General features: G+C 42.0%; 1 protein-coding gene across 1 annotated transcript in view; it reads right to left on the reverse strand.

Annotated features, from left to right (window-relative positions):
• Positions 1 to 224: 224 nt before the first annotated feature.
• The window catches only part of PRDM6 (PR/SET domain 6), a 106,147-nt gene continuing 79,573 nt past the window's right edge, over positions 225 to 26,798 (reverse strand). Inside the window, exons 6-8 of the mRNA XM_081500373.1 lie at positions 17,261 to 17,603; positions 8,237 to 8,413; positions 225 to 1,209 (exon numbers count right to left, since the gene is read on the reverse strand). Of these exons, the coding sequence (XP_081356499.1) occupies positions 1,095 to 1,209; positions 8,237 to 8,413; positions 17,261 to 17,603 (635 nt within the window). The 3' untranslated portion in view covers positions 225 to 1,094. The remainder of the gene's footprint in view (positions 1,210 to 8,236; positions 8,414 to 17,260; positions 17,604 to 26,798) is intronic.

The raw sequence follows: 26,798 nt of genomic DNA on the forward strand, positions 1-26,798 counted from the left end.
ACCCTCTGCATGGCTCGTCCTCTCAAAGTTTCCTTGTCTGGGCTATTTTCACCTATTTTTGCAGAAACGCTCCCCCACACTCAGGAGGGCATCCCAGGCTTCCCTTTGGAGGTAGAGGAAGAAAGATGAAGATGCCTAGAATGGTCTTGACAGTGGGGCTTGGCATGACTTTTGCCATATTCAATGCTTTCATAGACACAACAAAAAAATTACTGGAAGCTTAATACCTTATATTCAGCCTCTCACTGAAGTACTTTATTTTTGGTTTTTTTTTTTTTTACGCTAAAATGTTACTGAAAACATGAAAACAAAATTTCTCAACTAGCTGCTTTGGAACAATATACTGTATTATGAAGCTCCATACATTATAAATGTTTCTGAAATCCTGACAGGACACGGTAAGTCCCCATTTTTCTTTTCCACTTGAATTTTAAATTTTAAACCATCTTCTTCCACTTTCAGGCTCTTCTGCATCAAGACCAGCTGCTGGGTAGAAGGAGCCATGAGAAAAGTGCATGAGAAATAAGCGTGGAAAACACAGACATGGAACGCCTGTGGGGCTGAAGATGGCCCGGACTCAGCAAAGGCTCCAGCAACTGCATCCGTAGTCCCCGCTGGGCAGCCCGCGGCAGAGGCCAGGCCAAACTGCAACAGCAGGAAGAAGGGTTGTACAATGGGTCCCCTTGAATCATGCTACTAAAAAAGGTGCAATGAGAAACAAGTCCCTGTGCATTCTCAGTCACAACTGTGGGCAGAAGAGCCCATCCGATTCCTCCCTTTGGTATTAAATAACAGTTTTTAAAAAAAGCTTTTTAGAAACAAAGCAAATACATGGTGGGCCTGGAAATGTAAGCCATCCCAGGTTGGTTGTCCACGGAAATGAGTCTCATCCCTAGCCATAAATAAATAATCTCTCTCCTGGTCTGACTTCCACGCCAGGATCAATATCTCTTAACATCTTACTTATTTTATTACTGCTTTTGGTTTTCTGGGACTGATTGAAAGTTGCTTCGAGGAAATCTTTGGTTTTGCTTAAGTGTCCGTGACATTTAATCATGACTTTCCTTGCAGTTTAATTCCAACCAGTCAATCAGTTAATCCACTTCGATTGATTCTGGGCTCTCAGTTATTGGCTTGCACTCATTGGGCATCCGCTGGTGTCGGCTCAGCTGGGTGGCCTGCGTGAAGCTCCTCTCACACCTCTCACACCTGGAGGAGGCAAGAGAGAAAATTGAGACCAGGGAGCAGGGCCCGTAGGGTGATGGGCTTCCTCTCATCCTGCCTAATCAGAACAGACACTCCAAAGTGGCTTCAGATTTTACCGGCTCAAGAGGTTTAATTGGTGGCTCCTTCCAAGGCCCGGACGCCTGTGATGGGACAAAGCCTGGCTGATGCAGAACAGAGGGATCTGTCAATAGGCAGGGGGAAGGTGATTTCTCCAGAGGGCCCTGTCCTGCTGCAGCTCTGATCACTGTCAGTTCAAATAGATAAAGAACAAAAAGAGATTTTTAGGAGTGAGCCATCAAAGCAGCAGCTTGTCTGCAGTTTTCTGCTCTGTAACCCCAAAGAGAAATGGATGACAAATAGAATTTCACCTGCTGCTAATTTGAAATCGGGAGTTCTACTCCCCTCAGCACAGCAGCCAGAGAGCCATCAGCTCTGAATCTGGAAACTGGAGGAAGCAGTGCATTAGTCTGTGGTGAGTGTGGGAGGTGGGTATGAGTGGCTGCTTTCGTGCAAAAGCTAGAGTATTACACCTCAACCAAAGTTAGGGTTAATAATTGTTTGCAGAGGGATAGGGGACTCGGAAAAACTCAAAATCAATCAATGTTTGTGTGTTTCAAGTTCACCTCTCTACCATGCAAAGCAGAAAGAATGTACATGTGGGCCATACTTAAGAGTCAGTGTGTCCATTAAGGACAAAATTGGCATCACGTTTCAAGAATATCTCATCTCCTTAACTTAAAAAATAAAACAGCTAATCTAGAGACCTTGGGCCTAACCCATCTTCCATGCAACACATACCAACTAGCTTGGTGGCTACACAACCTTCAAAACACACACACACAAATCCAATGGTGTCCTCTGGTTTTTCTGTGGTAGTGGTTGTTCCTGGCTGGTTATCGATGATTGTATGTGTATACACATGAGTGCACACACACACACTGCAGCAGCAAGCTCTGTACAGACAGTGGCTTCCCTGTCACTCAGGCTGCTTGTCTGGGCTATCTGGAGCACTGGTCAAGCACCCAATAGGGCACAGCAGCCACCTTAGCTCTCCCCTTAATGTCTTCTCCTCAAACCTTTGAAGGAAAAGATACTGAGGAGAGCTGCAGACACATGTCTTCTTTTAAATGATGCGATTCTGGGTCTCAGGTTCCTGCAACTGGTGGGGCTGAGGGAAAGCCCTCGGCAGAAAGTCCACACTGCCATCAAATGTGCTGTGAGGCCCATTATCCAGTGGGAGGGTCTCTCATTTTCCTTTTGAGTAAAGTATACAAAGTGCTTTGCTAGGAAGACAATTACCTATAAAGTAAAGCACCTCTATCCACATTAGGGAGTTCCACCTATTTTTTTAACGTCGGGAGGCTGGAGCTTGACCATCACACTTGGATTTTTCAGGGCTCCTGTGCCAGCTGGATGTGTCAGGATGAGGAAGTTGTGTTTCTTTGATTGTCTTTCGGGGAATATTCTTAGCAGCCTGTTCCACTGTTAAAAACTGCACTGTGATCTTGACAAATGTATAATGTCAGCTTTAATGTATCAGACCTATCAGCTCAATGAAAATAACTCAGAAGTATTGATCAGCTAATGATTTTTGGTGTATTCATTAACGTCCATGGGCAGCTTATCCCCTCTCCAGAGCTCCTGAAGTGCTGATGACACGCTAGCGAGCTGCTGATTGTTTATTAGAAAACTGATTAGTTACTGGATTGGTGTGTCAAAATATACTACCTTTCACTGCCTGACAAACTTTCAAATTATTATATTCCTTCTTTTTTTAAATTTTGAAGCTTTAGAATCAATTTCAAAGAGAGCAAAAGAGTTTGAACAATTATAAGGAATGACCAGTCACGTAGGTTGTGCTTTTGTACCTCTGATCTTGTGTATCAGAATATAAACAATTCAGAAGTGGGAAGTGTAGTGCTTCATATATGGCAAGGGTGCATGTCTCTATATAAGCATCAGACAGTACGAGGGTTGACACTTTTCCCATGTGTTTGCCTAAATGCCTCCCAGATATTTACGCTCACGGAACCATTTGTTGTCATAGTCGGGAGATTTACTAAGTCTATAGTGCTCCTGAGATCATCACTGAAAAATCTTCTCTAGGGCCATCTGCTCACCAAGTGTGAGTGAAAACGTGTGCAGATGTGTGGACAGTTATCTTAGATCCTTTACCTAGGAATTTCCCCTTCTGGAGAAAAGTGGGCTACCAGAATTAATACCTATGTGTGTTGGTAATTATAAGAATGCCATTTATATAATTAAGGAAGTAAACAAAGCTTGATAGAAAACCATTTTTTAATAAAGGAAGAGCCTCGGTTTTATGTTCATCATCTTTTTTAATTTTAGAAACAAATCTCTTCACAAATCATTTTCATAGACAATAGAACTCATCAGAAGGACAGACTCAAAGCAAATACTTAGATTCTGGCAGGTCAGAGCTGGACTTCAGCTGGACTGGGATTGAACTAATCCTGAATTACAGTCCCAGACAAGTGCCTGGGCATGGGAACCTCCAAGCTTGGATTTCATGCTACTCAGCAGAAAAAAAAGAAGGAAAGACATGAGTGATGATCCAGGAGCAAAAGACCCTGCACAGGGTCCTCCTCATGGTGCTGATGTCACAGCCTTGAAGGAAACGTCGCAGGAACAATGAAGGGAAAGTTGTCCAAATATTTCAGCAAAGAGCAAGTCCCCAGCTTTGTACCAATGTGGGCATCTTATATAATTACACTTGAGTTCCTTTTAGATTTGAGATCGTTCTTTACTTAACATGATAGGTCACTGGCTTACAGGTTCAGAGGGAGCTTAACAACTGTCATCTGAAACTGACAGAAGTGTAAAATGATGTCAAGTTCTGTCACACAGAAAATGTGCAGGAAGCTTTCTTTCTGGTCCTCTATGGCCTGTCACCAAATACTTCCTGAATTAAATCAGACTGCTTCATACTTATGATGCAATGCACATTTATTGCATATTTACTTATACATATTTACTGATGTGCTTTTTTGATTTGCTTTGATTTTGTCTAGATCTTGTTAAAATATAAGATGCTTTTTGGAATATCCTTTGATTATTTTCTATACTAAGTCAAATTGTCTTAAGGCAAAAACGTAGTGATGAACATTTCCCCTGCTTCTAACGATGAAGAAGAAAAGAAATTCTATGAAAACTCCTGGTCTTCCTAGGCCCACAAGCCAGGCATCAAGCAGCTCACATGGATTCTAGGCAGAGCAGCCTCCCTGAAATCTTGAGAGTTTATGTTTAGTAACAGAGAAGAAGAAGGAGATCTTATTGTAAAGAGTAAGTTTGAGACTGACAACTTCCTTCCTTCCCTCCTCTTTTTGATAAAGCGCTTAATTGCTGTGAGATGAAATGAAGTCTTATGTTCGTCCCTTGTTCTCCACAACTTCCAGTCTCACAGTACAAACTGAAAGTATATGATCCTTTGAAATGTGCTTTTCCTATGATCTCCTTCACCTTATACATTCGGAGTCCACAGCCCAGGTTTAGCTGTTGACAAGCTCAAGGTCTACCTAGAGCATGGGGGTAGGGCGGAGAGGGGAGTTTTTCCGTGGGATTTCAGCCAATCACACCATGAGACAAAGCCTGGAATGAAACTCTCTTCTCAATACCAGATCTTCTCCGGATTGTTGTACGGCACCAATCTTGATCTGCCTTGAAAAACCACTTTTCAGCGGAAGATTTTAGAAGTTATAAAGGACTTTCCCCTGCTGGGGCCTGGCCCCGAGAATCCTGAAAAGGCCTCCCAGGCCCTGGGGTGGGTGGGATGGCTTGGGGACTGAGTCCTTTGGGGCATCTACGTGGAAGCTGCCCAAAGCGTACAGTTTAGGGTTGTGCTTCTTTACAAGATTCTTTTCCTTCTTTGCAAAATTGTTTAAGCCAATACCCATTAGTTGAAGTAGTAAAATTAACTGTTGTGGCAAAACCCATTTTATTGACTAATCTGCAACAAACTTTTTTTTTTTTGAATGTTTGTTTTATAGGCTTGTAAAAGGATATCTTCAAAATATTTACAAATGTCCATGGGATGGATATCCATGAGCTACGGTTGAAAGATTCCCAAAATTCCCCTGGGATAGTTCAATCCTGAACGATCCAGTTGTATACACTGAAGGATTTAGCTTTCCATTTCCTAGAAGACGTTTATATCTTGCAGTTACAAAGTAAGTGTTCACTCAGTTCTCCCCTGGCAACATATATTTGATAAATTTTTAAAAACCCCGCAGCATGTGGCTATCTTAATACAAGAAGAAGCAGGAGAAACTAAACCATGCACAAAGAATCTAATCCAACCAACACTGGTGTTTCTTTGTTTTTCCAGATGAAATTAGGTTTACAGTCCCCAAAAATACTTTGAAAAAGGAAAAACGTACAAATACTAAAGCCCTTGAACTACTAATCTGATGAATTAAAATTAAGTTAAAATGGCACCTTTATTGGAAACATGACAAAAACAGGATGTTAGAGGAAAAAAATTGAGTGGAGTCAACGAGGTTACACTTAAGTAACACCTTAACATTAACAGAAATCTATTTCCCATTCTGACCCTGAAACCTCTTCAATTAATTACTAAAATCTATTTACACAGCAACAAGATAAAAGTCAATCTGATGCCTGGCACTGTGTCTGTCTGGTTGCCTTCTCTGTTATAAGGCGCCAGGAGGATCGTTGGCCCTCTTGCATCTCTGCTTTTGAAGAGCTCTCTTGCTCAAAGGCACAGGGACTGTGCCACTGTCATCTCCCACATCCAGAGCAGTGGTGAAGCCAGAGACTGTGAACCCCCTGAGGCCCTGGGGCAATGACAGAGCCCACTGTGCAGGACAACACCTGCCCTAGGGAACTCCAAGGCTGTGCTCACCCACTTGGTCCTCACAGAGGACTAGAAAGAAAGGGGCTTCTCAGGGCTATGGTAGCCCCAGAGGACACAGCCTGCCTGGTGTGGTGCAAGCTGTATTTTTAGACCTCATCCAGTCCCCTCACCAGATGTCTTATGCAACAAACAAGCCCCACCTGCAAACACAGACAAAAATGAAAACTTTCAATTATTAATTAATATCGTAAATTAAACCAAAATGCAAAATAGTTAAGAATAATGAATAAAGGTTACTAATTCGTGAGGAAGTGGGTGAAGATGAATTTTATGAACCTCTCCCTCAGCTGCAGACACTGAGACATGAAGGATGCAAACCAGCAGGACTCTGCCACCTGAGCCAAGCCCCGCCTCCGGCTGAGCACCATGGCAACCGCATGCTCCACCGGGCAGGTCTGAGGGAAAAGCAGGGGACTGAGACTCTGCGGAGACTCCTTGGCTGAGACCAACGAGGGGATTTGCCTCCTACTGCCTGAGTCATTTCCTTTCTTGCTTGATCTTATCCTATAGAAGCAAGGAGATCAAGCCAGTCAATCCTAAAGGAAATCAACCCTGAATATTCACTGGAAGGACTGATGCTGAAGCCCCAATACTTTCACCATCTGATGCACAGAGCTGACTCACTGGAAAAGACCCTGATGCTGGGAAAGACTGAAGGCAAGAGGAGAAGGGGACAACAGAGGATGAGATGGTTGGATGACATCACTGACTCAATGAACATGAGTTTGAGGAAACTCTGGGAGATAGTGAAAGACAGGGAAGCCTGGCTTTCTGCAGTCCATGGGGTCACAAAGAGTCAGACACAACTGAGTGACTCAACTGAACTGAACAGAAGGTAAACAGACTGTACATCCATGCCCTTTTCATGCTCCTTCTTAATCAAGTCATCATGGCAAATGAGCAAAGAGAGATATAAGAGGGCTGAACAAAGAAGAGCCTATCACACAGACAGTAAAACCTATTCTGAGATGACCAATCGGTCACACAAGCTGGTTCACACTCCCAAGCCTTTCCGTATCCCACCTGGGCCTCCAGAAAGCCTTCTTCCCTTGTATGTCTGGAAAACTCCTACTCAGCATTCAAAACATATCTTAAACCTCATCTCCTCCAGACAGCACTGATTGCTCCACTTCCGTGCTACCTTAAACACTGTATACACATGCCTTACTGTTTTTCAATTTTGCGCCTTCCACCCTATGTGGAAATACTTGCTTATTAATTGGGCTTCCCCCAAAACTATGAGGTCTTCAAAGATTAGGAGGCTGAGTCTCATTCACCTTTTTATCTCTTATGCCTAGCAGTGTGCCTAGTACAAAAGAAGGTGCTCAATAAATATCTGCTGCATGAATGAACACATACATACATGAATGAATGAGTGAGAGAATGAAAAGGCCATCTTATAGGATTCAGATGCCCTCTGTTTTCATGATTGTGCTATATCTAGAAACATCGTTTCTTGCTCAGGTGCCCTTGCCTTGGCCAAAGCCCTTGTCTACCTCTTTGTACATTCCTTGAATCCTCAAGAACTCAAAACATGTCCTGTGTTTGGTTTTGTTTTTCTTTCTTTCCTTACCATGGTAAGTCTGAAATCCAAAAGGGCACATTGAAAAGCTACCAGTTGGCTGCTGCAATAGATTCAAACCTCCTTAATACATATAAAAGAGGAGAAAATCATTCATCAGAATTTTAAAGGGTTCAAATCTCCCAAGAGACAATTACTCAGCTGTTCTCAACTGTGGCCACCTTGCAGATGGCCACAGATGGCACTCTGCGAGGCTCCCAGTTCAAATTCCAGAGGCATAGACCCTGAGAAACTAGAAAGAATCTCTAAATTACTCATTCCTACTTCCTTATTTTACTTATGAGAAAACAGATCACAAAGAATGTCTCACGTTCAAGGAGGCACAGCTCAAGCCAGGCTCGGTGTATAAGTATTCTGAATTCATTTTCCCAGCATCAGCTACTACACAAACAGGTAATTCTGCAGTCTGGACGTTGACTTTGTACCCAGCCTTCTCCAGCAGCCGGCTGAGCTGGGCACTGCTGCCCACCTTGTCTGCCGGCTCTCAGGAAAGGTGAGGAGAAAGGAAGCAGGCGGCACGAGCCGCTACTTACTTGAAGGGCTTTTCTCCAGTGTGGGTTCGGATGTGGTTGTTGAGAGTGGTGGCCCCAGCAAAGGCACGACCACAGTAGCCGCATTTGAAAGGCCGGTCACTGGAGTGAGTGACCACGTGGTTCCTCAGTTCTGAAGGCTGGGAAAAGGACTGGGAGCAGTGGCCGCATTGGTAAGGTCTGAAACAAATGAAGACACTACCTGGTCATTATATTCTACATTAGTCAGTAGAAGTTAGCATCATGAGGCTAGGGCCAAAATGTTTTGGTAACATTCAGTTTTTATAACAAAGCATAGAGCTGGGGCCACTGGGTTCTCATTACTATACTTGTTGCCATAGGAACAAAATTCACAAAGCTGATGAGATACATTCAATACCCTCATGAATATTCCTTTCCAATATTAACCGCACCATTTCCACAACTTCTATTTCCTGTTTTGATCCCCACCCCTAGGCAAATATGGGAGCTTTGAGAGTACAGACTTGATGAAGGAGAATGGTATAAGAGAAAATATGTAATTGTCTCTCATAATTCTGTGGCACTTTAACTTTACAAAGTGCGTTAAAATCAATTATCTGGTTTAATCTTTACGATAATCCTCAGGGAAAGCAGTTATTATTATCTTTGTCAGTATAGAAAACGGAGGATAAACTGTCCTCAAAGGAAATAAGCTCTTGATGCCAAGGTCACTCAAGAGTGATTGGACTTAAGTCCCAGGTAAACAGGCAGGCAAGTCGGCAAGCTGCATGTGTGTTTTAAAAGAAACTAGATGGTCCTGGGCTCTGTCTACAGCACATCCCCAACTTGTGGCTATCTGGTTAGTGCACAGATCAACACAGTCATGCACTCAGATTTGCTTCTTTGAAAAAGAAATCCTAACTTCCATTTACTCTCTACCCACCCCCAACCCTGACTCATATTTATCCATTGGGTCTTTTTCTGAAACTTTAGCTCCCCAGTTTAATCTGGTAGCAAAAGATGATTTATAGCAGCCCAGAAATGACAGGATATCACTATGTTTGCAGGAGGAAGACTGGGATGCAAAAGCAAATGGAAGGAAGTTGTGACAAATACCTGATAATTAGCAAGATTATCGGAGCACGTTCTTTTCAGCTCCTGAGAAGGAAATCAATTTTTGGTTTTCATAAAATATATTAAAATTCTGTCTTCTCTACAGAAGTTCTTCTGCTTACTTAAGCAGAATCCGGTGAGTGATATAAAACCTGGGGAGTTTTCCCTATTCGAGGCTATTTCATATCATTCCTTGACAGGGCTCTAATTTGTTTATCAAAATTTTTGTTAAGAAAATTAATAATCTGTCATGAGTGATATCAAGAGAGCTCAGGAAGCCCTGGCTTGTGGCTCAAACGTTTCTGGCTGTGTTTAGAAAGCCAATGACTAAAACAGACTTAATTGCTCTACCTTTAGCAAATGCATATGGTTCCAATGACTAGAAACCAAAATGTAGGGCCAGGAGACAACAGTGACTGAGCATGTACAACAATTCAATTAAGTGCAAAATAAAGTGTACCCTCTCATTTGTCAAGTGAAGTGCTTAATTGTGGCTACTTGCCTCACTGAACACAAATACTATTATTTTACCAGGCTTCAGCACACTGAGCACTGATTGTAGAATTTTTTAGCTTGATTAATAGTCCAGGATTGGTCAATAACTCAATACTATACAATTTTAATTACTTACATTTGGAAATCTATCTGCTTTCAAACAAGTTTCAAAGAAATATATAAGAGTCCTTGGTAAGGAGTTTATCAAACTTGACAAATTACACATGCATTTTATTACAATGATAAAATAAAGCTTTGAAGTCATTAAAATTATATGTAAATGAGAATGTCCTTTTGCCAAATCTATTCTTTGTAGTAACTATTAACCTTAGAGGGGTCCTCAAGAAATCATTCTCTCAGGGTGAATTTTTTTAATGTTACTGAAGATCATAAACAAAATAATGTATTAATATATGCTATATCCACTGACAATTGATTTTTCTAATAGTGAAGGACCATTAACATTTATTAGCCTCTGGTTATCTATTTTTAATAGCTATCACAATAAAAAATAAGCCACTAAATAGAACCAATTAATCTTTTCTTCTTTTTTTCTAATTCTGCTGTCAAAAGTTGGAGTGATTTATCTCCTGTAGTCAGAAGTCATTCCAGCCTTCTTATGCTAATAATCAAGGTGGCAAAGATTTACACACCAAAGAGAAGAAATGACCACAGAGGGGTTTATGCTGAATTCTTGTATCAAGGTAACAACAATGAAAGGCAAAGTGGATTCTAAAACATCACCTTGGCCAGTACTAGCTTGAGAGGGGTTTGCTAGGTATCCCATGACCTATGGCACAGTTTTTAAAACTTTGCACAATTCAGCTGAATGAATGGAATGGCCTCAAATGAGGGAAATGGAGATGAGTTCTGCTTCAGCTTCTGAACCTACTCAGCTGTGGGACTTGACAAGTCGCCCAACTTCCCTGACTCTCTGTCTCCTCATCGCTCTGGTAAGCAGGATGGACTGAACTAGCTGCCCTCTTGCATCCCATCCTGTTCTGCCCCTGCTTTTAGATAATCAACAAACATGTGCCACCTAAGGACCCGGCCAAGACACAGCCTCACAGGAGACAGCATCAACCATGTGACTTCCACCCTCCACTGTCTGTACCAGCTAGTGCCCTGTAGCCAGTCTTCTACAGTTTTGTCTCTAGTCCTGCTAACTAAAATATGGACTATTTAAACTAACTTGGTAAACCGTTGAGACTTCCAAGCAACAAGAAAATCTAGAACTGAAATACAGGAACAAACTTTACTTTAGCTGATCTCAAAAAACAAAGTGATATCCCTTTAATTCTGGTACACTAAAGAGTAAGATTTTAGACCATATTGTCATATTTACCTTTGCAGATACTTATTTTATGTAGAATTTAGTACTAAAATGTGTACTCTATTTGCCATTATAATAACAGACCCTCTCTCTCAGCCTAGAAATATATGGAAAGTGAGCCCTTAGGAAATACAGACAAGATCCTTCTTTCTCTGGATTTTCAATATTTCCTAAGAATAAATACAAGGAAATGATCAACAAGTAAATTTAACACTGATTGCATCCCAGTATTGACCTAAGCACACAGGAATACATGTAAGACAGAATGAAATCTTCATGCCCAAGAGCAGGGCTTAGAAAACATCATGGCTACTACAGAATCTCATATGTCACAACTTGTTTCGAAACAACTGACCTCAGGATTTAAGACTCTGTATGTATGTTTTTATTAGCACACCCTGACTCCTCACCTCTCAGTTTACATCTAAAGGGCTTTGAGGGCACAGAATCACTTGCCATTTCTCAGCTTTTTATTCTGATGTCTAACATTCCCATTAACTTTTCAAGGTCTGGTTAAAGGGGCAGTATAGGGATAGAAGAGTGGGAGATGCAAACTCTTGGGTGTAAGATAGGCTTAAGGATCTATTGCACAAGGGGAATACACTCAATATTTTGTTGTAACTATAAATGGAAAGTAACCTTTAAAAATTGTACATTTAAAAAAAAGACTCATAGAATAGAGGGAGGGGTTTGAAAAGTTCTACAAATAACAAAAGAATTTTTAAAAAGTGAAAAAAATGAAAAGTATCAGCAATAACAAAAAAGTAAGTCTTAATTTATTAAACTCTTGGATACGATCAATTTCAATTCCCAAATTCTGCGTCCCTTTGATGTGTCATAGCAGAAGCAGCACAGGAAGACTGGCATCGACATGTGCCATGTTCAGCTTCACTCTTCGTAGGATCTCAGGTCACTGAGCAACTAAATGAGACTCTCTTTTCTAAAGCACTTTGATTCTCTCCAAGTTACCATACACTTATATCATTTTATTATTCTCCAACAAATGCAATGAGCATTCCTCACAAAGTGATAACGAAAAGGCTTTTGGCTGTTTGTTTTTTTTAAACACTTCTTGAGATACCTAGCAGTGCTGTCCCATGATGGAAATGTTCTGTATCTACACTATTCAATAGGGGAACCACTGGAAATGTGGCTAAGGTGACTAAGAAACTAAAATACTATTTTACTTAATTTGGATTAATTTAAATAACCTTGTGTGGCTTGTTCCGACATAGAAATATCAAGCTTCAAGAAAAACTAGGAGGTGCTCTGTCCTCAACAATGAAATATCTAAAAAAACAGACAAAGCCTGGGTCGATTTAGTTAGCATATATCAATGCCAGTAAATTTTTAAGCAGAAAGAAAGCAGCAGGACGGTTTTGTGCATCCCCTGGCATTCTCTGCAACTGGTGGCTCCTCTGCCAAAGATGACTCGAGTAAAATGTGCAATTCATTTACTCTGAGTCTGTAATTGGTTTGGTGTACACATAGGAAAAGGATGAAACACTTAACAAAATTAAGTGTGGTTTGGTTTAAAATATTATTAATCCTTCCTTGATTTTTCTTTCATGGCATGAAAGCCTCCAGGACAAAAGTTGTTCAGTTGGGCCCACGTTCCCTCCTTGTTGCCTGTCAGTCAAGCCCAAGAGCCCATCCCCAGAGACTTCAAATGGGGCACCATTTAGGTCACTGCAGGCTGTATGGAGTGAGAAAAGAACTAAGCTCTATGTAAGGAGAAAAAGATTTCAGGAGATTGGCAGAAGTACAGAGCCAGGACACTCGGAGAACATGGAAAGCTAGAGAGAAGATAACCTTCACACGTAGGGGAAGGGAAAACAATGGAACAGAAACAGCGATGCATTCCAAAGCAACTATTATGGTGATGGATTATCTTCAGGCTCCTCCCATCAAATAGCTCTTTCTAGAGTTATCTTCCCCTCTGGTACTTCCACATCCAATTATATAAACAAGGACGCTCAAAACACAAATGTGAGCAGCTGACAGTGTGTCCAGGAGGCTAAAGGCAAGCTTTCCCTATGTGGCACAATCAAGAAGGAAAGGAAAATGATGCAAAATAAAGATAAGCACTGTAAAGACATTCTGCAGAGAATAAAATAGAACGTATTCATCAGAAAATAACCCACTGTGATTGAAGGCTTTGCTTACTCCTTTCTGGAGCCCCACGACCACTACCACCACCCTCAGTGGGACCTTTGAGAGTTTCTGCAGCAAAAATCAGAAGGGAAAAGGGATTTCTAATTCCTGGTTCAAGCATAAGTCTGTCAAGCTGCTCTGCCCTGGGTAATAAGCTTATGTGTCTGTGTGTACACTCAGTCACTCTGTCATGTCTGACTCTTTGTGACCCCATGGACTGTAGCTCACCAGGCTCCTCTGTCCATGGGATTTCCCAGGCAAGAATACTGGAGTGGGTTGCTATTCCCTTCTCCAGGAGATCTTCCCGACCCAGGGATTGCATCACATGCATTGTTAGGCAGATTCTTTACCACTGCACCACCTGGAATAAACTTATGCTAAACCATAAATGTTTTTTGAAATCCCTAAATAATATCTAGGTTGATCTAGAGTCCTAAAGCTTCCTCCCTTTGAATTTACTCACGAAAGAAAAAGTCAGTAGCTTGAGAAAAAGGAAGAAGAGATTTGGGGGAGGGAGGATATATTTAATATTAGGACATCCCTGGTGGCTCAGATGGTAAAGCGTCTGCCTACAATGTGGGAGACCCAGGTTCGATCCCTGGGTTGGGAAGATCCCCTAGAGAAGGAAATGGCACCCCACTCCAATACTCTTGCCTGGAGAACCCCATGGATGGAGGAGCCTGGTGGGCTACAGTCCATGGGGTCGCAAAGAGTTGGACACGACATTAACACAATAAAATTAAGAAATAACAATCCTGTGGCTTCTGGACCCTATTATAGGTGTATTTTTCTTTAATGCTAATTGCTACTTTGCCAGGTCAAATGAATTTTCCTTCTGTGTTCAATGTAAATAACATGGTAGTGAAAATCAGTATGGCTGCCAATCCTGGGTATCCTCGGATCTCTTTCCTTTATATCAAGGCATAGACTTACTGAAGGTCCCGCACGTGAAAAAAGCTCACAAATAAAGACACACACAGTCTCTCTGATGAAAGTTCAAATGTCTTGGGTTTCATGGCCAAATATTCAGTCTGTTGAGTGAAAAATCTTTTGGACCTAAGATTCAGGGGTCTGTTTCAAAATTTGGACATGTTTGAAACTAAACTCTAGCTTGTTTACTTTCTGACTTTGTCTTCTGTGTCTCCCTTTCTTGCCTCTAGTTCTAGCAAGATTTCCCTATAAAAATAAAAGCATTTGTGTTTTTCAAATAGAAGGGAAATGGTTTCTGACTGGCAGGCTCTAAGTTTTTTCACTGTATAGGGCTGAATGGGCACAAACTGCTAAGGACTAAAAGTCAATTAATTTATGGAGTCAATCACTAAAGAAAATACATATATTCAGCAGTTCAAAGTCTCCACATGGATAATAAAAGACTCCAAATCTCACAACAATGCACAAATTGACGCTCCACTTTAGTTCCGTATATTTCTCCTCTTCAGAAATTCACTCATATGGTTAAGAATTATGGAGAGAACATCTTCTACTCCCAAATGTGCTGGTACAGGAAAGCATGCTAGATTCTGGAACACCAACCATACAGCTCTTCCAAGCCTATTTCCGAAAAGCACATTATGTATCTCAGTGAAACTAGTGGGTCAAGGAGGCTGAGCATCTCTATTTCCCTTATCTCCACTAACCAACTCAAATGTGATGGAATAATTCAAGCATCTCCCTGTTATTAGGAAGAAACACTGTATTTTATTACTCTGCCTCTAAAAGGACTCCTTTATTGAAGTCATAATTCTTACTTTTAACTTACTCATGAATGATGGTGACCACCTCTCAAGTCTTCACCAACAAAGTACAGGGACAGGAGAAGGAGATATGGCGATCTACCTGCATATCAAGCACATTACTTCACCTCATCTGGGAGGGCCTGGCCAAAGCACGCCTGGATATCTGCATCAAACAAGCCCAGCACGGTCTCACACAGGATAGGAGTCTCAAGCCACCTGGATTTTTGCCAGTAACTCTAGATTAGCTTGGAATCAGCAATAACCTAACAGTCTCTCGTGGAAGTGTATTTTGTACACTTTGTAAGTTTTCTACTTTGTCGGGCACTTGTCTGACAGATTACATAGATGCTTTACAAATTCTAACACTATTATTTGACAGAACAGACTTCACAGGAACTTAAACCAGAATACACACATGGTTTTCTAAACAAAACTGAGGTCAGACAAAACAATCTGTTTTGCTATCTTTTTATTTACCATGACATTTATTGTTTTATATGACATTCAGCGTGAAATCGTCATACTCAAAGCTAAGCTTTCAGTTCCTCCACCTAGAAATTTTCAACTATCACTTCATCTTACCTTGTATATTCAGTTGTGATGATCACAATGAACCTGAGAATACACCTAAACTCATGCACACCTAAACTTCCTCAATTTAAAAAGCAAGTTTATGATAACAAATTGTAATGCACTTTTTATATTTAAAAAAACAACCAAAATGCTTTGCAAACTTTGAACAGATATATCTTGAGGCTATCTGTATACTTGCAAGGAAGGCAAATTTTCAAAAAAAGAATCCTTCTGGAGTAAGAAAAGCATTTCCAAAACTTTTGTGTTCCCTTAAAGCCAACACTACAAAGATATGCAGAAGTCTGTTTATATTTTCACCGGGAGGCTCTCCTATTGAAGGTAAAAGATGATATAGATACAGCTGCCTTAACGGCCTTAATATGAATGTTTAAACATCAATCAGTTATGGCAACGCTTTGATGCCAAGCAAGTGGTTTCTAGCATGGCACAAAAGAAAACATATACATACATAAAAATGCAAGTGTACCCTAAACATGGATCATTATTGGAAATAAAAAGATAAAAAAGATAAATTAAATGAAAATAAAATAAATTAAAAAAAATAAAAAAGACCTACCCCTTCTCCAACATCCTCCCTACCTGCTTGGGTTCAAGCACGCTGCTGTATCCTGCAGAGCTAAGAGGGGCGAGTTGGGTGCATATATCTTAAGGCAAGGAGTGCTGAGTGGCTTAAGGTTAATCAGTGGCTAAATTAAGAAAATTAATTCAGGAGTCCTGCTTTGGAGTCTCCTACTCTACTTCCAAAATTTACTTTCTGCCTTTATATTAAAAATATTTTTAGATAGTTTGCATTTAATCAAATTTTCACAGGATGTGAAGGGGAGATAAAACACTGTCCTTTCTTACTGAATTAATTTGATTTTTGTCTTTTGCGCTCCCAGCTATCAAGACTGTCGAATAAACCCGTTTTGATTCATAAATAATAGTTCCATTATGTCTACTGTGCCACTCGTCAGAGTACCTGAAATTTTAATTCACTTGTTCAGCTAAATTTCATCTTCAGTTCATGGCCATAAAATTCTTTATTGACAAACTTTCAAACCAACTTTGACTCCGAGGTATCTAGTCAACATTTTTCTTCTGTGTGGATATTAGTTTATTGAATAAGTGGCATCTGTTTTCCTCCACATCACTAGCAGAGTAGGTATTTCCTTTTGACAGCTTTGCAGGATTTATGGGTTTGCATGCTCTGAAGAAAAATAGTACTAAGCAAAAAATTCCAATTCATTACCTCTTAGTACTTAATTAAGTTCATACCCACGGCACACTGGAGGTGAACCCTGAAACGACTGTGACAGCAGCAGAGCGGGCAGCTATATTATCTTCGGAAGACAGAGAGGATTCTAATTATCCTGACCTCATTTTTCCACCTATGATATTCATAAGTTTGCGCCTTCTATTTTGCCTCCCTTTAGACCCAGGCAGAGCTGTTTGGAAAGTGACAGAAGATTCCTTTCTGCAGCCCCCGTTCATGCAGCCCTTCTACACAATAAAGCCAAAGCAGCGCCTCACGTGACTCTCAACCTTCCAGACCTCTGATTGCAGGATTTTCCCCCGGGTGTGGCCGGAGGAGCCGACAGGAAGGCAAGCAGTGAGTCTCACAAGCACACACACCCTGTGAGCGACAAGAGGTGGGGTTACCTGTCAGGGTTCTGTGTGCACACGTGCATCTGTAGCAGGATCCGCTGCGTAAAAGTCTTAAAGCACTGCCCGCATTTCCAGAGGTGCCAGTCACTGAACTCCGAGTGGAGCTGGCTGGTGGAGGTGGGGCTCGCCAGGACGCGCTGGTTCTTCACGCTGATTTGATTAAATCCGGATTCCAGGGGCCCTGACTTATCCAGGAGGGAGAAGTTCCTGCCGCATGGAGTCTGGGGGAAGACGACAGAGCGCTGCTGGGGAGCCTGGGAGAGTTTGCTGCTCTTGTTGAAGGGCTGCAGGGCGTCCTGTCTGCACATGGCTTCCATGACCGTTGAGGGGACATTTACTAGGAGAACAGCAAAAGTTTGAGATCAGTTTTATTTGCCCTTCAAATAAGCAAAGCACAGGCTTCTAAAAATTCCTAGAAGTCATAATAACAAACACGTCTAAAAAAATTCCTGTAAGTCTTATTTTATTTTAAATATTTTAAAAATTGGCTTTTCTGGACTCAGAATAAATGTAAGAGCAGACAGTTTGATTTGAGGGGGAAAGCACAATTATCCAAAATGAACTCATTCAATGTCTATTTATTAAGCAATGATTATCTGCTCAAGATTTTCATAGATGGTCTTTGCCCTCACCGAGTTACTTATGACCTGAGATAAAAGACTCCATAACGAGGCTCCACACTGTAGCCCAGATGCGGGGAGCTTTGAGATGGGAGGCACAGCAGGAGACAGGGAGAGGAAGGAGGGCTCCCCAAGAAGGAGGCTTTGAGCAGAGAAGGGAGATTCAGGCCCTCAGGATTTCAGGCCTTCCACTCGATCCTGTCAGCACAAAACAGGTTTTCAAGGAAAACTGGCTGAAGGATGAAGGCAACCCTATGAAAGACGCCTGGAGACAGAAGTCTGGCACGCTGGTGGGATGGCGGGGAATCAGGCCGACAGAGCACAGCATGAGTTTTCGGCACTGTGGGAATAAAAGGGCGGCAGGGGGCAGACCTCAGTGGGCCTTTAATGTCCAAATAAATAAATAAACAAAAGACCTTGGGCCTAAGAAACAGACGCTGACTGTTTCTGAGCATAGGAATAGCAAGAAAAAAGAATTAGTGTTCAGGGAGGGCCCGAGAGGCACAATGCCCAGCCAGGGTGCAGTGGGTAAGGTAAGAGTGGGAGGCAACAGAGTACGCAGTCATGGAGCTTGAAACTCGGCTTTAGAATCACAAGGATCTATGTTCAAATCCTGACTCTGCCTTTTATTAGCTTGGTCACCTAAGGCAAGTTACACAATCTCTCTGTGTCTCTGCTTCCTCCTCTGTAAAATGAGGACAGTGAAAATAACAATGAGGACAGTGAAAATAACAATCTTTACAGAACAGCAGCATGGCTTAGTGATTCAGATGGCCAAGATTTAAACTCCACTATCTACAGCTGTCCCTTGGTATCCAGAGGGGTTTGGTTCCAGAACCCTTGCAGATTCCCAAATCTGCTGATGCTCAAGTCCCTCACATAAAATGGCACTGTGTTTGCATATAATCTACTCACACCCTGCTGGATACTTTAAGTCATCTCTAGATTAGTTATAATATGTAATACCATTTAAGTGCTAAGTAAATAGTTGCCAACATACAGCAAATTCAAGTTTTGCTTTTTGGCACTTTCTAGAATTTTTCTTCCATTATGTTTCATCTGCGGTTGGTTGAATCTGCAGATGGAACCCATGGATACAGAGGGCTGACTGTATCACTTTTGACTGTGGGCAAGTATAGAACATCTAAATCCACAATTTAGTCCTTGGTAAAATGTAAAATGGTCATTGGAAGGACTGAGTGAGATAGTGCAAGAATTCTTCATTGGGCTGATGCTGAAGCTGAAGTTCCAATACTTTGGGTACCTGATGTGAAGGGCTGACTCATTGGAAAAGACCCTGATGCTGAGAAAGATTGAGGGCAGGAGGCAAAGGGGGCAACAGAGGATGAGATGGTTGGATGACATCATCGACTCAATGCACAGGAGTTTGAGCAAACTCCGGGAGATGGTAAAGGACACAGAAGTCTAGCATGCTGCAGTCCATGGGTCGCAAAGAGTCGGACATGACTGAGTAACTGAACAGCAACAACAAGGACGCTTTACCTCTGAGTGCTGTAATAATCACATGTACAAAGTGAATTCAACAAAGGAACAGCTTATCTTGCAGGGCTCTGGATTGGCCCATGCAGTTGGCCTGGCCCATCCTGTCTTAGGAAGGAGAAATATCAACTTAAAAAAGAGACTCACAGACCAAGGGAGAGTTTGTATAGTTGAGAGTTCTTTACCCTGAATGCATAATAGACTCACAGGGGAGATTTTTTTTGAAATACCAGAATCTCTTGGTAGGGCCTGGGCATCTGCATTTTTAAAAGTTCCCCCCAAGTACTTCTAATATATAGAGATGAGAACAACCGATCCAGTTCTACCCTCTCTTATTACCAAAAAAAGAAAAAAAAAGCTGAAGGTCTAATAATTTGCTCACGGTCTAATAACTACCCATGGTCACACATTTGGTTAAGGACACGGCTAAGCTGGAAGCTTTAGCTCTCTGATTTCCAGCATGGTTTTTTTTTTTTTCTGACCACATTCCAATTCTGTGTCTACTCAATAGCTGTGTTGCAAAAATAAAAAGGACATTTCACAGCTAGTACAGAGTTTTTTTGTATGTGTGTATAAACCTATACATAAACATAAAAGTTATAAATGCACCTATAAACACATGCATATACATATTTATGTCTATATTTCACGTATAAAATTTATGTATAATTTCAACTTCTGGGGGCAAAAGTGTATAACCAATATGAAATGTGTGCACACATTTTAGACTTTCAAAAAACCCTTTGATTGCACAGAGGCTGTGACTTCTAAACAACATATTGAAAGATAAAGAGAAATGTTTTATGTTTTGGCTCTTTCTTAAAAAACAAAACACCAGTACTGTCAAGAGATTAAGGTAAAACTCCTTTTACTTAACTCATTTATAACTAATCCGGAAGAGATAAAGCAAAGGGAAACCCACAGGTCTTCAGGCAACACAGAGCTCTGGTGGGTTGGGAAGGCCCGACTAGCAGGAAGGAAGGCAGGGTGGGGAGACTGTGGAATGAAGATGTCATCAACATGCAAGAGAGCAGGAAAGCCAGCCAGAAGCTCACTGCTAGAAAGAGGAATATGATGTCTCTGGGGGAAATCATACAAATGATACTCTGAGTATAGATTATAAAGGCTGACTTCTTACTTAAGTTCTTGGAAAGTAACTCAATAAACTGATTTTCAAAAATTGTTAAGGTCACATCACCTTTCTATTAAAGAAAAGAATGTGTGGGCCAATAGATTTTTCTAAGCTTAATAACCAAAGTCAAAATAGCAATAAAGAAAAGTTTATATTAGCTTTTACGATGATTTGGGATAAACAGGGATCTAAGTTAATGATAATCAGAGCATTGAGGTAATAAGAGTTGGGATGCTTATTCTCTGTCTTATTTTCTCCTACAGGATCCTCAAAACAAACATGTTTTCAAGATATACTAGCAATGCTTACACTCTATATTCTGCTTTTGGCATCACCTTTTCTTGTACTTGTGAATAAATTCAGTCTTACTGAATGAAATGAGCATATAATTTAGAGAGAAAAAAGTAAGGCTAGGAATGGATAATTTTCACAAACGCCCTTGAAGTTGCCCTGGAAGCTGTTCTGCAGAGTGCCTCCACACGCCCACAGACCCTAGAGGTCTAGATACCCTTAAAGGTCTAGTACTTTAAGCACGACTTAAAGGACACAGACGATCGTTCTTTCTGAATACCACTTTGGCCCAATAAACAAAAGTATATATAAAAAACAGGGAATTATAAGAGGACAAGAAGTGAATCAGAAAAGACTATGCTATCCCAAGCCAAGACAGTCCAGACAACTGCAAAATGCCCAGAGACAACTAAGGAAATTCCTCAAAAGGATAAAGGGGTTTCTCCATGAAGACATGGTGAGCAAAGACTTTGTCTTCAGTCTGTAAAACAAAGATTGAGGGGGAGAGGGCAAACTCTGGAAGCTCTAAAGGATATACTCAAGAAAGAACGTGAACTCACCAAATCCTGCAAAATTAAAATTCTGAGAGAGAACAATACAGGATCTGTATAACAAAGTCCTATTTTACACCCTAAGTTATTCATTCAGCTCATGAGTGCTTACAGAGCATTGGTGACAAGCCAGACACTGCAGGCGCTGCAGATACAGAGGAACAAGACAGTAACAGCCCGACTCTCAGACCACTTCAACTCTTGTGAGAGAGACAGATACACAAACGTCTTCACAGGTAATTATTTACTTGGTTTCATCAAATTTAAAGTTCCATGAATTGCAAGCTGCACCATTAATTGTAAGTCACTGTGCATTGTAAGACATTTATCAGGTTCAGAAAGATTAAAATGCAAAAAATATGCAAATCTTAGAACTGACAATCTACAAGTATACCTGCTGTGACAAAGAAGAAAAGGAGTCAGGAAAACATCTATTCAGGGCTGGTTAAACTTGGGGTGGGAAAGATAGCTTCCTTGAGACAGTGACCTTGAACGTGAAGTAAGTTAGTACAACAGACGACGGTGGGATCTGTAGCAAACCAAATAGGGCATGGCCAGTCTGATGATGCTTGAATTAGAATTTTACAAAACACTAAGTGAGCCATACAAAACATTTCTGAAGACCATATGTAGTCCATGGGCTATCATATTAAAGAGCTGGGGATTGATTATAAGAGTAATGGCAATCCAAAAAAGGGGTTTAAGCTAGGGTGTAAGGTGATCGGACTTATACTTTAAATGCATCATCACCCTATATCATTAAACGAAAGAGTGAGGTGCAGTACAAAAAATCTAACAGTAGTAGTGTTAGTCGCTCAGTCATGTCCGACTCTTTGCGACCCTATAGTCTCTAGCCTGCCAGGCTCCTCTGTCCATGGAATTCTCCAGGCAAGAATACTAGAGTGGGTTGCCATTCCCTTCTCCAGGGGATCTTCCCTACCCAGGGGTTGAACCCAGGTCTCCTGCATTGCAGGCAGATTCTTTACCATCTGAGCTACCAGGAACAGAGAGGCAGAGAAAAAGAGGGAGAACATGCACAAATGAGAGAATGGGCAAAAAAGTACATCTGGAAGGACACCTTATGTGTGTCAACTCACTGCCTCTGGAAGAAGAATTATATGCCCATATTATTTTCTGAATTCTGATCAACAGAACCAAAAGTTAGTTAAAAACTAACTTTTAACCAAATAAGTGATTAAACTGAAACAATAAAATCAACAAGACTTCACTTTGGCTGCTGTGATACTAAAAAGGAAAATGCAGAAGTCCAGGCCAAAGCTGACTGTGAGGCTGATTGGGAGGTGGCAGCAGAAATGGAAAGAAAAGCATTTAAGAATATACAATCAACAGGGATTTATGAATGACTAGACAGATGGGCTAAGAAAGAACAAGGTGTCAAGGTTTCTAGAAAGAACAGCTGAGTGAATGGGAGTGAGAGGTACTGAATTGGGAGAGAGACAGCTTGGGGGACAGAGTAGGATGGTTTCAGTTTAATGTGTTGAGTTTGAGACATCTGTGAGACAGGCAAGTGCAGATGGGAATTCAACAGGTGGACAGGAGCCTGGGTCTCTGGTGAGAGGTCTGGGCTGGCAATATAAATCTGGTAGCACCTGTCTGAAGGCAGGTCCCCTGGGAAATAGTCTGAAATGGAGATCTGCCGTTCTGTGTAGAAGAGGTTTACTGCAGAATAAGGAGAGAGGATGGTGTCAAGAACAATTAAAAGCACTTAACTAACCTAAGCACTTAATTAACCTTTCGAGTCATCTGGCTTTGGAATAAGGGGAGCAGTCCTTAATACCCACCCACACTGACCAGTCCCTGGACACAGGCTACACGGGGAGGGAACATGACCAAGGGTAAAGTGGCTCTGTAGGCTGAAGACAGTTCAGCTGTCAGCCCTCTACACCCTCAGAAAGCAGAGAGATGCGGGCCTCAATCCTAAAGCAAGGCTCCCAAGGTGCCAAGGATCGAGGCATCCAAGTGGTCAAATCTCTCATGATAGTGTGTTCCTCTGTGTCTTTTGCTGCTTCCTTCAATGAAGGTGTTTTCAGTGGCCATTGTCTTCTGTTGGAGTCCTGAGCAGATACCTCTGGGGTGGAACTCTTCTCTGCTTGTTTTAGGACCCTCCATGTTCCTCCAGTTCTGGGCCAAGTTTTATATCAGCTTCTTGGCCTAGGGTTTCCACATCTGGCAGGTAATGCAAAACTCAACCCCATACCCTCCCATAGCTGGGGCCAGTTTTGGAATGCGACATACTGCTTTCACCAATGGCCCCAGATGGAGAGTTCCTTGGACTATTGGCTTGAGGGCAGCATTTTCTAGTCCCCATTCAGGGACAAACAGTGACTTCTGGTTCCTGGATTTATGGGAGGGGTCCAATCCCAGCTGCCCACTATGCACAAGGGCCTAGACCTGGACTCTTCCCAACTGGATTAACACAGAGCCTACCAGCCTGGTGGCTCAGAGGGTAGAGAATCTGCCTGCAATGCAAGAGACCTAGGTTTGATCCCTGGGTTGGGAAGATCCCCTAGAGAAGGGAATGGCTACCCACTCCAGTATTCTTGCCTGGGAGAATTCCATGGACAGAGGAGCCTGGCGGGCTACAGCCCATGGGGTCGCAAAGCGTCAGCCAGAACTGATTGACTATCACTAACACCACCGAGGCTAGCTCCCTGCTATGGCCATGTCACAAGGCACCCGTACTAGGTTCCGTAGTGTAGCTTTTGCTTACATACCTTCTCCTACACTGAGCCCTTTGAGGACAAGGTCTGAGGTTTTGTACCCCATCATGATGCTCCCCATAGGGTCTTGCAGACAGATGTTCTTGTTGGACTGAACTATACCATCATCTCCTCAATGTTCACAGACAGAAGGCTTGATGGAGCCTTCTCTACCCAGGGCCTACTTTCACACTGTTGGTGGGATGGTGGGGCCAGGGCACCATGCAGAGGTGCCCGTCTTTATTTTCTGCTCTTTAAAATCAAAACGAAAAGGCAGGCCTCTCTCAGACAGAGTTTAGTCCAGTGTAACAACCTCTGCGTTGCCATCAAGTTTCACATTCCACCACCTCAGCTTCATATGCCAAGACAGAAAAAGCAGCAGGAAGACTTGTTTAACATTTATTCCCAGGTTTTTTTTTTAAAATTTCCTCTGAAATGAATATGAATACACTATGGTCTTTACACTCTGCAGGAGCTAATCCCCCACTGGAAGCTTTGGGGAACCTCATTCCTCTTTGCGGATACAATCTGTCGACACAGGCGTTCCTTCAGGCTCTTCTGAAAGGCCCACAGTGGACGCAGCCATGCTCTCTTTGCAGCTCTATTACATTTAGAACTATGGGGTTTTTTCTTTTTTCTTTCTTAAAGAAAATAACATAGGAATTTCTTCCAGAGCCCAAATGCCTGTGTGAAACGCTGCCCTCTCTTTGAGGCAAGGCGGCTTTCAATGGCTTGTCCGGGCAGGGAGCGTGTCCCACTGCTTCGTGGCCGCTGCCAGAGGGGCGAGTGCCTGAAGCCTGAACCCACCCCACACGCTCACTAGGAAATATGTACTTTCACTGTTGAAAGAACCATGTGAAGAAAGTGGTATTTTTATAAATGAAAGTGCTTAATAAGTATTATTCACTAAGCAATATCATATTTTCCTTGAATGTCTTGGATCATGAAACAATTTCATTAACCAAGAAAAAAAATCTAGCTGAACTTTGTATCCATCCCTTCTAACAATGGCAATAAAATTCTCAATATGTATCCAGTGAGCATGCGTTGTTTACTGTGTGCACAGCACTATGAGGAGGCTCTATGGAGGCATTCTGTCAAATAAGTCTTTGATCTCAAGAAGCTTCTTTTTAAGGTACCTAATTTATTTTGTGGCTATCTTGGTAGAATAAAAATTGTCTTCGAATTGCTAATCCTGGTGAGATGATTTAAATTATGCAGGGCTGTGAAAGGCTATCTGTTAAATTATCTGTCCATGCCCTTTCACACATTTGCTCTTTTAAATTACACCGAGTATTTTCTCAGTACAGAAAAAAGAGCCCTCATTATAAAGCCTCCCTAGGTATCTCCATGAATCATATGGAATGAGAATCCATCTTCCAGTTAAGAGTTCAAGCCATATATCTACCCCCACGCCATCTGATGAAGCTTTCTGCTGGTTTCTTGGGTGGCCATGATAGATATACGACTTTGAGACAGGAACTGAAATAAAATTCCTATAATACCCTTAGAGGGATGGGGGATTGTCACTGTTGAGTATTTTAGTCAATGACTTAATTCTCTTTCAACTTCCCTCCACCCTTACTTAGAGCTCTGAACTCAACCCAAAAGAGCTACATAGTTTACCTACTGAATCCATAACACTTCAAGGTGCTGAAGTTTTGTGAATTTCCTTCCAAGGATTTCAGGTGCTAAATGATACATAACATGTGCCCTGGTAGAGTTTATTCAATAATCAGCAACCTCAAGAATGCTTCACAAAGGCTGAACTATGGGAGAAAGAAGGTCTGAGAAGCAAAGCCCCTGGGGTTGGCACCAAGCGCATGTTGGATGGCACTAGCACACAGCCTGGAGACCAGCTGGTACACTCCCAGACACCACAGTCAGGTGGCTGTGAATGGCACATGAAACCCAGATCGTCCAGCCTACCCCCTAAATCCCTCTCTTCCCTGTAAGAGCATCACAGGGTAGAAGCAATGTTGCAGATGTGAGACTTCCACCCCAGAGATCGACGTCAAAGGGAAGAAAGGCATTCCCTGAGCAGTCATTTCATGCTTCCCACGTCTGACTTGTAATCCAGTTAAGTGGCCATTCCATCCATCCAGCTCCTCAGACCAAAGCCCTGGAGTTATTCTTGACTCCTTTCTCTCACTTGGCATCCAACGTGTCAGCAAATGCTGTTGACTTTACCTTCAAAATGTATCCAGAATCCAAGCGCTTCTCACCACCTCCACCACTTTCACCCTGGTCCAAACCACCATCACTCCTCCTCCTTGGATTCCAGCAAGAGCCTCTAGCTGGATCCTGCTCCATCCTCACCCTCACTGTCAGATCTCCACTCAGTGGCCAGAGTAAACCTGTAACAACTTCAGTCAGATCATATCACTCTTCTGCTTGAAACTCTACAATACCCCATTTGTCCAATGCAAACAGAGTAAAATACAGAGTCTTGACAGTGACCTTCTGGGCCTTACAAGATTCCTATCCCCAGATCTAAGTTAACTGCCCCGCCAACTCACTCTTTCCAACCGACACACCTATGCTAACCATTGTGATGCCCTTCCTGCAGGCCAGTAGCATCTCCATCTCAAGCCTTTATGCTTGGGAGTCCAGCTGCCTGCAACACTCTGCTCCCAAAGAATGCGTGGCTTGTTCTTTCACTTCCTTGAGTCTTTGCCCAAAATCCACCTTCCTAGTAGGGCCCACATTGGTCATCTC

This window comes from Giraffa tippelskirchi, chromosome 6, assembly GCF_054371585.1.
Source record: "Giraffa tippelskirchi isolate mGirTip1 chromosome 6, T2T-mGirTip1v1.2.pri, whole genome shotgun sequence".
Classification (NCBI taxonomy): Eukaryota; Metazoa; Chordata; class Mammalia; order Artiodactyla; family Giraffidae; genus Giraffa; species Giraffa tippelskirchi.